The 15,829-nt window shown below is 40.4% G+C and overlaps 1 protein-coding gene across 2 annotated transcripts in view; it reads left to right on the top strand.

Annotated features, from left to right (window-relative positions):
* The window catches only part of BIVM (basic, immunoglobulin-like variable motif containing), a 548,794-nt gene that overhangs the window by 489,754 nt on the left and 43,211 nt on the right, over positions 1 to 15,829 (top strand). For both annotated transcript variants that reach the window (XM_044072736.1, XM_044072735.1), the window contains 2 exons: positions 12,649 to 12,732; positions 12,841 to 12,937. In XM_044072736.1, the coding sequence (XP_043928671.1) occupies positions 12,649 to 12,732; positions 12,841 to 12,937 (181 nt within the window). The remainder of the gene's footprint in view (positions 1 to 12,648; positions 12,733 to 12,840; positions 12,938 to 15,829) is intronic.

Genomic DNA, 15,829 nt, shown 5'->3' with positions numbered 1-15,829 from the left:
TATCTTCATTTGTCTGCAACCATCCCCCCCTCCTTCCCCCTGACCTATAGGATCTGTCTTGGATAAGCCCCTTCCGGGGCACAATAACAATGCTTATATTGGGCAAACTTGATCTGAGGTCAGCCAGGGTTGGCAGGGGATTATGGGTAAAGGGAGGAGCTAGGAGCTCGGATCTATGCTGTGGTAAAAGTTGCCGGCTCGGATCTGAGATCGGATCCGTATCCCAAAGGTTGCAGACAAATGAAGATACCTACTCAGATGGAACGTTATGGTGAGTACATAACTTCTTATTTCTTCTGATTACCAGGATTTGCCCTTATCTACCTATGAGGAATCGGATGCAGAGTATTCCATTCCCTCTGCTTCCCCTCCAGAAGATTTTTCTTTTGGTGAAACCTTGCACACTCAGCATTTCCAGTGGGAAAGCCAGGATTACTCTGACTCCAAAAAGAGGCTTAGGGAATTATTACTCCTCCCACAACACAGGCCTTAAGCTATCCCTCCCATTCTGGACATTGTAGATGATGCCTCCTTGGAATCTAGCCTGGCCCCAGACACTTTACCTCCAGCTCCAAGAAAACCTGACAGGTATTACCGAGTTCCTGACTCTCGTAAGTTCCTCTTCAAGAATCTTACTGCGGATCCAGAGACCATTTCCCAAGGACCAAAGGGCATTAAGGCTACTTCTGCCAAAAACCCTACCCCCTCTGATAGAGATTCCAAGGCCTTGGACAGATGGTGTAAGAAGGTATACACTTATGCTTCTTTGGCTGTTAAGGCCTTAAATTGCCAGTTTCATATGTTAAAGTATCAGCAGCATATTATGGGACTACTTAATAAACAGAAAATTATGTTGATTCCTGACTGTGCTGAATATAAAGAATTACAGGATTTAATGCATTCTGCTGAACAAGTTGGTAAATATACTTTGCAATGTGGTTTTGACTCTTTAGAAGCATCTTGCAGGGCTGCTGTCACTGGGTCTGTACTTAGAAGGCATGCTTGGCTTAAGGAGCAAAATTTGCCAGATCATGTTAAAGCTAAATTACTGGATGCTCCCTTAAACCAAGACCGCCTGTTTGGCAACAAGGCAGAAGGGGTCCTTAAAAAGATGGAGAAAAAAGCTAAATCTATGCAAACTGTTAAAGATTTCCTGCAAGTACAGCCTCCCAGATTTAGTAGGCATTGGCCTTCTAAGAATTGGTCCTTTCCAGTCTCTTTTAGGCCTTCTCAGTCCAAACCCAGGAACAGCCGACCACCTAGGTTACAGTCTCAGGCTACACACAGGTCTAAGCAGTGGGGGGCTCCCACTTCCAAAGCTGGAAGTAGTAAGACACCCCCCCCCCTATGGAAAAATATCACAATGACTTAACCTTAACCCTTCCAAGCCCTGCTCAACTGCCTGCTCCCTTAGGAGGAAAGCTCGCCCTTCATGCAAAAAACTGGGAATTCATTACCCAGGACAAATGGGTTTTAAATATAGTTTTCCAAGGATACAGATTCCACTTCCACACTTTACCAGCCCCAAAAGGTTGGCCAGACCTACCCCCAAATCAGTGGGCAGAGGCTCAACAGCAGGTTCTCTCTCTTCTAAGTATCAGGGCTATTCATCCTGTCCCAGCAGAGAAAGAGGACAAGGTTTTTACTCAAGACTTTTCCTGGTACCCAGAAAAGACAGCTCCTGGTGTTCTATCATTGATATCACTATTCTAAACACATTTTTGGTAATCCCAAAATTCAAACTGTTAACACTTCAGTAGCTGCTTCCTGTGCTAGGCAAAGATGCTTGGTTGGCAACCTTAGACTTAAAGGAAACTTACCTGCACATTCCAATAAGGGAATCTTGCAGGAAATACCTACGCTTCAGAGCAGGCTCCATGCACTTCCCTTTGGCTTATCTACTGTGCCCAGGGTATTCACAAAGTGTCTAGCTCCGGCCATTGCATTTTGCAGGCAGAGAAATATTCAAATATACCCATACCTGGACGATTGTCTAATTCAGACAGATAGCCAGGGCATGCTATTAAAACATCTGGCATTTGTAAAGAAACTTCTAACCTTGCTGGGGTACACCATAAACGAAAATAAATCTCATCTGGTACCCTGCCAATAGATTGTATTCCTGAGAGTAAGCTTGAACACAACTTCACAGATGGCTTACCTCACCCCAGAGAAACAAGTTTATTTGACAGCCTACTTCAAAGTACTGGCCACAAAGACCCAGCTTTCTGCAAGGAAAATTTTGTAAACCCTGGGGTTCATGGCCTCTTGCATTCTTCTAATTCCATATGCAAGACTGCATATGAGGAAACTACAATGGTATCTAAAAAGCCTATGGTGTCAACATTCTCAGGACCTGGAATCAATGATTCCTATCATTCCTTCTATAAAGACAAGTTCCTTTGGTGGGCAGAGGCCTGCCACCTCAATAAGGAGCTACCTTTCAGTCTACCCCCTGCTGCCCAAACCCTGACTACAGACGCATCACTTGGCAGAGCAGTGCATTCAGGGCAAATGGAACCCAAGTCAGATGCACCTGCATATCAACCAAAAAGAGATGTTAGCTGTACAGAATTCCCTGTCAGCCTTCAAGGACCGCATTCTTCCAAGACAGTTATTGGTAAAGACAGACAACACCACAGTTATATGGTACATAAACAAGCAGGGGGGAACCCACTCATACCCTCTCTGCAGACTAGCCATGACTCTGTGGAACACCGCCTTGAGCTACCAAGTGCACCTACAAGTTCAGTTCCTGCCAGGCAAGCTAAATTCACTGGCAGATGACCTAAGCAGAAATCTCATGGACCCACACGAATGGAAACTGGAACCAAAAATATTCAACCTCTTGAGGAACAAATGTGGGACTCCAGAGATAGACCTGTATGCCTCCCCCCAGAACTACCAATTGGACAAATTCTGCACAAGGACTCCCCACAGTCAAGCTTGGAAAGTGGATGCCCTGTCCTTCACCTGGAAAAGCCTCTTGGTTTATGCCTTCCCCCTCTGCCTCTCCTCTCAAAGGTTCTGCTAAAGATCAAACAGGACAAACCAAGGACAATTCTTATTGCACCAGACTGGCCTCGCCAGCACTGGTACCCCCTCTTGCACAGCATGATACTGCTGGATCCATGGCACCTGCCTCAGACACCTTCCCTGCTGTCCCAGCAGGCGGGCCAGATTCTGCACCCTCAGCTTCAAAACCTGAACTTTGCAGCCTGGCTAATTCCTTGAGCTCTCCAATAGCATCCCTCAGTAAACAGGTGCTAGAGGTCATTCTGGAAGCAAGGAGACCTATTACTAGAAAATCCTACGCTGAAAAGTGGAAAAGATACTGTTCCTGGAGCCAGAACCAAGGAATGGGCACTACAGTGCCCAGTTTACCTCATATTCTTTAGTACTTAACAGAAATGCTCCACGAGGGCCTATTCTTCTCGTCAATTAAAATTCATGCCTCTGCAATTTCAGCACATTATAATACTGAACCACCCGTCTTCTCTCACCCCCTGTTAAAGCAATTTCTCAGAGAAGCTAAAAATTTAAAGACCCCCCCCCCCCCCAGGCGAGACCCTACTCCAGCCTGGGACCTTAACTTTGTATTGGAAAAGCTCACTCTCCCTCCATTTGAACCAGCTGCAACTGAATTTCCTTTCTTGGAAAACAGTCTTCCTTCTAGCCATCACTTCAGCAAGAAGAGTGTCTGAATTACAGGCCCTCATGACAGTGGAGCCCTTCATTATCTTCCATGCAGACAGGGTTTCTCTCAGGACCAATCCTTCCTTTATGTCCAAGGTGGTGTCTAGTGTGGCCCTAAATCAGTCCATTCATTTGCCTACCTTTTTTCATAATCCACAAAACAAAGGAGAACAAATTCTGCACTCTTTGGACGTGCACAGGCAACTTAGATTTTATTTGGACAGGACGAACCTCTCAGAAAATCTGAACAGCTGCTAGTCGGCTTTGCTGCGGAAGCAGAGGGGAAGGCCATTTCAAAGCAAACCACTTCTAGATGGATAGCCCATTGCATTCATTTCTGCTTTAAGCACCATGGAAAATCTACCCCACAGGGGCTAAGATCACATTCCACCAGGGCTGCATCTACCTCTACAGTCTTTCTCAGTGGGGTCCCTGCCAGGGACATCCTAGAAGCTGCTATCTGTAGCTCTGTTCATACCTTACCAAGCATTACCACATGCCTATTTTTTCTAAATCCAGAGCTTGTTTTGCCACTGCAGTATTGCAGGGCCTAATAGCTGGTCCTAATGCTTTCTAACTTCCTCCTCCCTTCCTTAGCTTTGGGAATCTACCCAAATGTAATGACTGCAACAGTGAAACACGAAGAACATAGTACAGTTGTGTACACTTACCATAAATATAGATGTTCGAGTGTATTCACTGTTGCAGTCCTGGTTACCCTCCCTCCAGCCCCCTCACTTCTCTTGGCTCTACCTTTCCTTCTTGTTTGGTGTATTTGAGCTTTCTGGTGTATTTGTTTTTTGTTGGAGGTGTAACTTAACATATAATTGCTTCCCATTATGAGGGCACCTGACATCTGGGGCAAGAAAAACTGATGTAATGGCGTCGGCTGCATGTTTTATACTCCTGACTACCTGACGTCATGGAAGAAGGGACAGCATCTGACGCAGGAATCCAGGACTCTGGTATTCAAGCTGGCTGAGGGCTACCTGCAGGCAGATAACCCAAATGTAATGACTGCAACAGTGAATACACTCGAACATCTACATTTATGGTAACTGTACACAACTGTACTATTTCTGTCTCTGTGAAGGATTCTTGTGCTTTGTTTTGTAGCAGATGGATGTTGGATGCAGAGCAGATTAGGTTGGTATCATCTGTGTATTGTACTATGTCAACTTTTGTGGTTGCTAAGTGGAGTTGGTTTGTAAATATATTGAAGAGAAGGGGGCCAAGGATCGAGCCTTGAGGTACACCACATATGATGGAGAGTGGGGGGGATAGGGAGTTGAGCCATTTGACAGACTGTGAGCGATTGTTTAGGTAACTGCTGAACCAGTGCAGGGTGGGATTGTCAGGGTTGAGTTCAGAGAGGCAGGTTAAAAGTTTATTGTGAGAAACTTGAATGCTTTGCATAAGTCTAGAAAGGTAGCAGAGACAAGTTAATTAGGGCAGTGGTGGTGCAATGGGATGGTCGGAATCCGTGTTGAGTTTTGTAGAGTAGGTTGTCTGAGAGTAGATGGGTGAGGAGTTGGTGATGGATGCACCTTTCTTGAATCTTTGAGAGGATTGATAGGATCACAGTGGATCGGTAGTTAGAGAGGTCAGTAGAGAGGCCACCCTTGTGGAGGGGGATGATATATGAGGTTTTCCACAAGGATGGAACAGTGTGATCAGTAATAGATCTGTTTATTAGAAGTGAGATGTGGTAGGCAATGGCCCTGGATGCAAGTTGGAGGTGTTCAGCAGGAAGATTGTCTGCGGCAAGGGTGGTTGGTTAGAGTTTTGCTAAGAGTTTTTGAATGGTTGATTTTGGTACTGGTTTGAGTGAGAAGGGGTAGAGTTTGTTTGGGCTTTGGGGGATTGCGGGAGGGTGGTGGGAGTTGCATCATTTATCAGTTTCAGTATGGAGGAGGTAAAGTAATTACTGAAGTTGGAGGCTATGTCAAGGTTTGTGGTTTCTATATTTGGTGGCTGTGTAGTGCATTTTCCGGGCTGGAGGATGATGTTCACTGCAGCTCATAATTTCTGTGAGTTGTTAATATATTTCCTTTGTAAGGAAATAATAGTGTTTTTGTTTTGTCAATCTTAATCTGTTTTTTTTTACCTTATTTCTAAGTTTGGAAAAGGCTTACCTAGTTTTGGGTGCTTTGTGTTGTCGCCAGGTTTTCCAAGCTTTATCCCCATCTTTTAGTAAGGCCTTTGTGATTTCTCTAGCTAGGGGGCAGCGTTACTGAGTTTCCTAATTGTTTTGATTGGGGCTAGTTGGTTTAGGATCCTTAGGAATGTGGAGTTAAAGTATTCTACTGCTTATCCAGAGGGAGGGTTTTGATGGGAACCCAGTTACAGGATTTTAAGGCTTCTGAGAATTGATCTGAGGGGAAGTTTTTGCGGGAACGGGTTTGTAGCAGGGAGGGGTGGGTTGGTATATTTAAGTTTGTGCTGAAGGGTAGAAGTTGGATTGTGATCACTGAGAGAATTGGGCAGTATTCCAAACTGGTGGGTAGTGTAGGCCTGTTTAGTGAGGATCCAATCCAATATGGATTCCCTTTTGGTGGTCTTATCTATACGTGTGGGTGAGTTGATGAGTTGTGATACATTTTTGACGTTAATCCAATAAATCTTTTTGTGGTTGCGGTCCTCCCGTCATCTGGTTTGTGTTTCATAAGTTTCTTTTCACCAGTAGAGTCTCCTGTGTTGTTTCTTGGTTTTACATGGAGCCTCATTTGGGAGAGACCAAATCCACATCACCTTCGGAACATCCATTGGGAACCAAGGTGGGTGAATTTCGTAAATTAGCTGGTCAGCTAACCCAGCTTATAGACCTTTTGACTCCTTTGAGTCAAGGACTTCTATCGTTTGTAACCGGCAAAGGAAATTCATTTATTCACAACCCAGGTCCACACCAAAATTTACCTACCAATTCTGGTAACAATGGTACAGCCCAAGGTGCTGTTCCTGGCGACTCAGACAGTTCCGTGGATTTTCAACGGACCTCGAATGTCTTTGGAAAACAGTTCTACGAGGAAAGGAACTACCGAGGATATTTCATCTACATTTCGAAACTGGTTGCAGTCTAAACCGGACTTTAACAACTACACCAGGGGATCTACTTCCTCAGACAATCACCGTACTTACAACGAGACTATTGAATTACTAAGGACAGCCCTATACAGGTACAAAAGTTTGCATCTTGACAGCATGTATCTTAACGAATGTCTCAAGAAGCGCTTAGTACCTAAGGGGTTACAGATACACAAGTATCCTAACAATGTTATTTCTGGCAGTGAATTTCATCACGATCTTATCAAAGCCTTTGACAACTGTGGGCTGGAAGTAGTCCAGGCCATAGTTAAAAACAATGAAAAAGACATTATTAGGCTTCATGGAGAGATTGAACAACACAATGATTTTATTGTAACGGATTTAATGTTCAATGTGGAACAAGAAAAGAAAAAATATTATGACGTTAGATTCTACATTGATAAAAAGTGTGAGGAAATTTCTTGTAGAAAACACAAGAAATTACAGCGTGATAGCCAAGAATATGAGAAGGGGCAACAGTATCCAGCACCACCTGCTATATGGGTCAAATACAACCAGGAGGGGGGGGGGACCAACATTTTATCAGGAAATTCCTTCTGAAGTTAGGAATTTTGACGAAATAGGAGCTGAAACAATCACTGAACATTTTGTAGACAATGAAAATTTACCTAGGCGTTCAGAGAGAATACGAAATCAACGCAACAATACAGGGCCCAACCCTTTTTTACAGGGTCCTTATCCATACGGGGGGAGGGTACAACAGGAACAAGAACCAGAGATGGTAACCCGTGAGATCCCTCATATTTCTGAACCTTTCAGGAATCAACATGTGTTTTCCAATCCAGATGTTTTTTGTATTTATAATTACAGTGAATTACAGGTTACAGATACCTTTTTTGATTTATTTACAAAGGGTTTTAAATGTATCCCTCAAAAAAGCTGTGATATTACTAAAACTATTTTAGATTTAAAAAATTTTATTCGAAAATTAAACTTAGAAAATTTGTTGGGAAATCAAAATTTTCAACCTAATCATAGTGTTCTACACAGGCCTAGTGTATACAACCCCCCCATACACACCCAGTTAAAAAACTTGGAAACAAGAATGGAAAGGAAAATTAGACAGGCTCATAGATTATATGCATGTAGTCCCAATTTACAAACACCTGAAATTGAACTACTTAGTCAACTTAGTCACAATCCGAACATTAGGGTCATGGAACCCAATAAAGGCGGGGGGATAGTACTCATGGATAAAATAGTATATGAGGGGAAAATGAATGATATCTTATACAACGGACTTAGATACAGGCCAGTTTCTATGAATGAGATTCATGTCTCTTACAAAAAGATAGACTTGGCACTTAAGGACTTGTTTGCTCAGGGGATCATTGATTTTGGGACGTATTCTTACCTTGAGAATACAACTCCCAGGGTTCACTCTATATTTGGGATACCTAAGGTGCATAAAGATACTCAAAATCCTCCCCTTAGACCTATAGTTGCTGCACAGGGTTCCAAAATATCCCCTTTATCTAAATTTGTAGACATGAAACTAAAAAACCTTTGGGGTAAGGAAAACCATTTACTTAAAGACTCTTGGGAATTTCTGGGTAAGATTACATCAGATTTATATTCCCCAGATTTGGTTTTTCTTACCATTGATATTGTAGATCTTTTTTCCGTGATTCCACATGACCAAGGTTTATCCTGGTTAGAGATAGCCCTTAGGAAAAATACAGGGGCTTCCGAGAATGATATTTTTTTGATCATGGAATTAATGGAAATAGTTCTTAATAACAATTTTCTGTTTTTCTCAGGTGAATATTTTCAACAGATCTCTGGGGTGGCCATGGGGGCCAATTGTGCCCCCACCTATGCTGACATGGTGTTATCAGTTTGGGAAAATTTATATGCTCTCAACAGTGTTTATAGTCAGTATTGGACTTTCTATTCTAGATTCTTGGATGACATTTGTATTTTTTGGACAGGGCCAATGAACATACTTGAAGAATGTATTAGTTATATAAGTTCCAACACGGCATTTTTGAAATTTACACATCAAATTTCCAAGAATCAGGTGAATTACTTGGATGTCACCTTGAAAGTCCAAGGGGGGGTTTTCAATCAACCATCTTCAGAAAACCCACTTTTTCTAACAGTTACCTTAGATATACAAGTTCACATCCTAATTTTCAAAAGAGGGGGATAGTTAAGGGACAATTTGTCCGAGCTTCAAGAATGACGTCCGATGACTCTGATTTTGTACATGAATGTTTGGTACTTACTAAGTTATTTCAGGAGAGAGACTATCCTTTAGAACTTATTGATAAAGTATGTGATGAAGTGAAAGCAGGGAGGGCTATCAGATATCGGCCTGTTTTAGGGACAGGTAGCCTGACTACTATTACTTCCTCTTTTAACAATTCTCAGGAATTAAATGGGGGTTACAATAGGGTATTTGTCATGGATTATAGTGCCAATTCAGGCACTATTAGAAAAATTGTGGAAGGAGAATGGGCTTATTTCAGCGACATTACTGATCTTATAAATTTGAAAGGGAAAAATATGAAAACTGTTTTCCGTAAAGGGAGAAATATTAACAACATTCTAGAATATGAGTTGGTAACCCAAGTTTCCTTTAATCAGCGTAAGGGTACATACAAATGTGGAGCTTGTGGGCAATGTAAGTTTATAGCACATACTGATAAAGTATATATTCCAGCGAGAAACAGATGGATTAATGCATCCAATTATTCCAACTGTAATAGTCAAAGACGGAAAGGCATTTAAAAAGGAGGATTTATGAACATATGTATGAAATACAAAAGCAGAATAATAGTAATGCCTTATTCCGTCCTACTCTGATATGCCCACAAGCTACATTCATCTTTTTTGTACTTGAGACACAAAGGAGAGATCATAGAGGGGGACCATGGGAGACCCGGTTAGAATATCGGGAAACTTATTGGCAGGTGTTGCTGGAAGCCAGTAGACAGCCTGGTATGAATGAATATATATCTATCTTACCATTTTTGAAATTAAAAGCTGCTAAATTATAGAATTCATAATTTTATAATTATATTTTAAACATTTTTTAACCTTACATAACGTTTTTCAAGGGTGGATATTTCTGATATGTATTGACTAGTAATTTTATGTAATATATGGATTTTATTTAGTTTAGTAAGAATTTATGGTGTATTTTTAGGGTTTGTCTTTAAGAGTTAATTAAATTAAATTAATTGATGGTACATGATTGGATATATAAAGTTTAAATTGACTGTTGGTGCAATAAGATTTTTTATCTGAAGAAGTCGGATATCTAAACTGACGAAAACGTTGTGATACACTTTTGACGTTAATCCAATAAATCTTTTTGTGGTTGCTGTCCTCCCGTCATCTGGTTTGTGTTTCGTAAGTTTCTTTTCACCAGTAGAGTCTCCTGTGTTGTTTCTGAGTTGATGAGTTGGGTGAAGTTATATAGGTTAATGTGGTTGATGGGTGTTGGAGAGTGAATAGAGTTCCAGTCGTTGTTGACCTTGCCTAGCACTATAGTTTCTTGGGGGAGGGAGTGGGAGGCCCAGTGGAGTATCGACTCTAGGGTGTTTAGGTTGTCCCCTGGTGGTATATAGATGCCGAGTATGTTTAGATGTTTGTGCTGGTTTAAGAGGAGTTTAGCAAATAAAGTTTCAGCATTAATGAAATTTGGGGATTCTTTTTGTAGGAGCTGGACCTTTAAGTTGCACCATTAGTGGCAACAATGGTGTAATTTAAGGTGACAGCCATACATTTTCATTTAGTATTGATAGTGCCAGGTGGGCAAGAGTAAAGCCCATCCTTGAGCTGTTCCATCTGACAAGTGCTGGTATCTGTTTGACTTAACTAAAATTTATTCATTGAACTAATCAGAACTGACCCAAAAATGCAGGGCATATGTTCATAGGTTCATAGGTTCATAGGTTCATACTAGGCTATCTGCCCGAGGGCATTTACAAGCCTAGCCCATCGTTTTGTGGCTTACGCCACCCCTTTAGTATGGGGAACTATACCCATTATTTTGCTGTGCCTCTGTCGAGCAGTGACACTGAGGTTATCCCTGGGGTATATCTGTGATCTCCCATCCATTGGTCAAGATTTCTCTTGAACAAGGCCAGCGAGGTGCTCTGCCTCACATGTACCGGGATTTTGTTCCACAGCATAGGGAGTCTTTGGGTGATGAATCTATCCCTCCAGCACGTCCTATTAATAGCCGTGTCAAGGTTTAAGTCTCCCGCCCTTGTGGCTCTGATGGATCTAGATTTTTGAGGTGAAGCATATTCATCAAATCTGGGTTTGACATGGCCTTGTATGTTAGGCAAAGGTCACCTCTGAGCAAGCTGGCGTTTACTGAATAGAGCTGGAGTTCTTTCAGTCGGGCAGCATAGGACAGATTTTTGAGACCCTTTATCCTTTTGGTGAGGAACTTTTGTGGCCTCTCCAGCTGCTGCAAGTGTCGGGTCAGATACATTCCGAATGGGGCATTGTACTCAATCATTGGTCTGATGAGTGATGAGTAAAGGGAGACTATGACCTCCCTTGATCTAGATGAGAATCCCTTCATGATAAGGTGGGCAATGTAGAAGGTCTTCCTAACTACTTTAGCTACATGGGTGTCGAATGACAGACTACTATCAACCTGGGTCCCCAGGTCCCTGATAACTTCTTCTGTGCTCAGTGGATTGCCACCTATTTGGTAGCTAGGGGTAACCTTGTTTTTCCCGAAGGGTATGACTATGCATTTTTTGGAAAACAGGTCTTGAGGAACTTCTTGAATTTATGCAACAAATTAAAAAATAAATACTCAAATGTCAATACAGTAATATACAGAAAGTATAGTGCAGTTTTTTTTTAAGACAGTATGTTAATATGTATATATACTATCATAATTTGTCTTAAGAATGACAAGTCTACAGAATTCAATAGTGTTTCCTAGCAAATTCTTGAGATTGGGAACACATTTTACTATTACAAGTTCTTATATTAGCCTTTTGTTTGTTCAGACTGACAAAAATAAAAGTAATGCAAATTATTCTGTATTGACATTTGAGTATTTATTTTTTAATTTGTTGCATAAATTCAAGAAGTTCCTCAAGACCTGTTTTCCAGTTTTGCTTTTGAACTTCTTTTGTATTTTTGTAATACTTATTTTCAGTGTTAATAACTAGTTTTAGTCCATATTGTTTGCATGTTTCTGTGTATATTGCACTGACTTGATTGTTTTTTTGTTTTTTTTTATTTTGTGGGGCAGCATTTTGGTGCAGTACTCACTGCTGTCTTACAGTGCTTGTTTTTATTTTGTGGGGCAGCACTTTGTCTTACAGTGCTTGTTTTTATTTTGTGGGGCAGCACTTTGGTGCAGTACTCACTGCTGTCTTATAGTGCTTGTTCTATATTTTGGTTCTCAGCTGGAGTGCCTTCTCTGGACAGCATCAGCCCGCTTCTCCTCTTTGTCCAACTGGATGTTTGCTGGCTGTGGTTTCCCTCAACATGTCAAAAACACGGTGTGGATGATTTAGTGATCTGCAAATTGCCTTTAGTTGTGCATGCCATGTGTGAGCAAGTGCGCCTATATGTACATGCATGTGCACATGTGCCCTCTGACAGACTGACATCTTGTCTAGTGTTAATTTCTTAGCATTGTACCTGCTAAGTGCTGGAATGGACTCCTGCCCTTCCGTGACACCATGTTGAAAAATATTGTAATTTTAAGTTTATAAGTAAACTGAATGTGAAGATAGAATGTGCCCCCTAAATGTAGTACAGTTCAATACGTAAATATATTTTACAGTGTTTAGTGTAACATATGGGTTAATTAAGCAATGCATACATGTATGGTGAATTCTGCTGTTTTTTTTTTCTACACAGAGGACAACTCACCAATCAGGAAGTAGAATACTGGATTCTAATAGGGGAATCGAGTAGAAAGCATCCATCCATTCACTGCAAAAAGTATGCCGCTAGTTCACTATGAACTATACTTTATATAATCCAATGTTTAGTCCCCATTTTCTAATAACTACTGTATTTTATAGTAATCTTTACAAACTTGATTTGCAGATGGTCAGACATTGTGACTGATCTGAATACTCAGAACCCAGAGTTCCTAGATATTCGTCATACAGAACGGGGGATTCAGAACAGGAAGACCAAGAAAGTAAGATTTTGTTTATACAACTGTGAACATAATTTGTTTACAAAATTACTCTCTCAAAGATATGATGTTAGAAAACAAGGCAAAAGAAATATAGAACAGTAACAGTTAATGTACCGCCTCACATTGTCAAAGGTGCAATGTATGATGGGGTCCTGAAGAAAGTACTATCAGAGCTAGGTAAGCTATTCATAGGTCTGTTAAAAAGTTGAAAATGAGCTATGAAGTAGCAAATGGAGATTTTTTTTTTTTTTTTGAAGTGTGCCTAAAGAGTATTGAATTGTAGACCTTTTAGTCTCATTTTTACTTTAAGGTGAGGTGCCAGATTGGAATGGTTTAGTAGGTTGCTTAAAAAAGATGAAGTCAATAAACAACACAGGTTATTGTTGGACTGCTGGGTTTGCAGTCTGATGCCATTATTTAAAAAATTATCTAAAATAGAAATGGGGTGTAAATTGAAATATCTCTTCTGCAAAAATGGTAGTTGTTTCTCAGAGTTAATAAGCTAGAGGACCTGTGTGCAGCAGATTATGTACCTGGATGGGAGTTAGTTTACAGGGAGATAGCAGAAGGTAGTGGTAAATGTAGCTAATTTTCTGGGGAATGATTTCACCAGATTTTGGCAGAAATAAGTCTCCAATCTTATCCTTCTTCATATGTATTTTTTTTAATTTCTCCATATATTTTGGGTTTCTAATACTATGATGGGAATGGACCCCATTCCTAAGTCAAAGTATGATTAAAGTTCACGAAATTAGTATTGTTTCAATATTTGATGTCAGCCAAAAGTACTCTTTGCAGCACTCGCAGTGTACCCAGTAACTACTCCTCCTGCAATTCGTATGGGGTTACATGGATTGGTAACATATCTAAATACGATTATAGATTCTTTTTTATAAGACCCGTTGCTCCAACTACTATTGGAACTGTCTGAGTGTCTTTCTTCCACATTGCTCTCGTTTCTGCCTGCAAATCCTGATACTTTATGACTTTGTGAGTCTCTGTATGCAAGACACTGTAGTCACTGGGTGTAGCAATTTCAATGATCAATGTTACTTTTGTCTTCTTTTGTTGGACCACTATATCCGGTTTTCTAGCATGTGTCTTTTGAACTGTTGGTAATGGGTGATCCCATGTGACATAAGCTTCATCATTTTCTATTATGCTTTGTGGCTCATGTTTCCACTGTTTTTCAGCCACTTCAATACCATAATGTTTGCACAAGCCCCAGTGTAACAGTCTTGCCACCTTATTATGCCTTTCAATATACAGTCCTTCTGCCATTAGTATGTCACAACCAGCAACGATGTGTGCGACTGTTTCCAATTCAGTTTTACAAAACCTACATTTGTTTGTTTCTCCAACATGTTCAATGGACTTTGTAAACCAGCGTGTACATAGCCCATTATCTTGGGCTGCTAATATTAACCTTTCATCTCTTGGTTTAAATTTCCCACTCCTTAACCATTCCTGTGTTCGCTCCTGATCAACAGGAGGTTCTTTAGAAGTTTTCTGTACTTGCAACTATATTTATGTTTTTTCCACATTTCTTGCCTACTCATCTGGTCCTTCACCTTATATTCTTTCTTTTGTTTTTTGGCACATTCAATTGCTGCCTGATTTTTGTCTACTTCTGGTTTGAATTCCATTCCTGCTTGATGCCAATATGCTTCTGCTAGATTAAGCAGAGAAGTCATTTTAGATTTATTCTCCTCATATTTCAAAACTTTCACTACATTTGAGTCTTGTGAAGTCAGCAGATGTGTGGAGTCCACAATTGCAGATCTATACATGTAATCAATTTCAAGGAGGCCCATCCCTCCATCGTAACGGGGAATGTATAATCTTGGTATATACTGATTTTTATAAATCATTTGGTGAGCATGAAGCATCCTTCTTGTTTTCCTATCTAATCTATCCAACACGTTTGGGGCCAATCAATCACTCCAAAACTGTATGATAGGACAGGAAGAGCAAATTGATTTATAGCTTGGATATTGTTCCTAGATACCAACTCTGTTTTCAGAATTAATTTGTCTTCTAAAGTATTCCTTACTAAATTTTATTTGCATTTGTTCATGTTTTATTGTTGATCCTTCATCAGTTCCCAAATATTTATACACTCCCTCTTGCTCAAATTCTTTTATATCATATTCTTGTCCCAAACTGGTTTTCCTGGTGCTGCAGTTTTCCTGCTTTAAAGGTTGCTTTTGCACACTTATCAAGACCAAATGACATTCTTAGATCATCTGAAAAAGTTTTGACAACCTGCAGCTGTGCTTTCAGTCCCTCATCTGATGAGCTATACAGTTTTAAATCATCAACAAAGAGAAGATGAGAAGTCTTTACAAGTTCAGTCTTAAGAAGGAGCATTGTTTTGCCTGTTAGCCAGGTTGGTGTGTGTTCGGGGTGCACATATAAATAGTTCTTACTCATGGCTAAATCCTCCTGCAGAGATGGTAATACTTTTAACCAAAAGTTAGGTACTAGATCTGGGCCTGGGGTTTTCCAGTTAGAGGCTTTTCTCAACTTTGTTTCAATCTCTCTGGCTGTTGCTTCATCCCATTTCATATCCTGTAGCTTTAAACTTCTTATTCTTTCTTTTACTTCTTCTATTCATTTAGCATCTTTGTTATGTTATGTTCCACAGGATCTTCATAGATACTTCTCCAAAATGTATCTACTTCCTCTTTTTTGGCAGTCTTTCAATTCATTTTACCTTATTTCCCAATTCTCTATAAAACATTTTTGAGTCATCAATAAATTGCTTATTTTGTACTTTTCCTTTATATTTATCTGTGTATCTTCTAAGTTTTTTCGCTTGTGTTGAAATTTTAGTTTATTTGCGATAGTGCATGATAGATCCTGGTCTCTTCTAATACTGTGCATTTTTTT

Source organism: Protopterus annectens, chromosome 5.part0 (assembly GCF_019279795.1).
Source record: "Protopterus annectens isolate FY-2018-M chromosome 5.part0, PAN1.0, whole genome shotgun sequence".
Lineage (NCBI taxonomy): Eukaryota > Metazoa > Chordata > Ceratodontiformes > Protopteridae > Protopterus > Protopterus annectens.
This window is presented reverse-complemented; position numbering and strand designations above follow the sequence as displayed.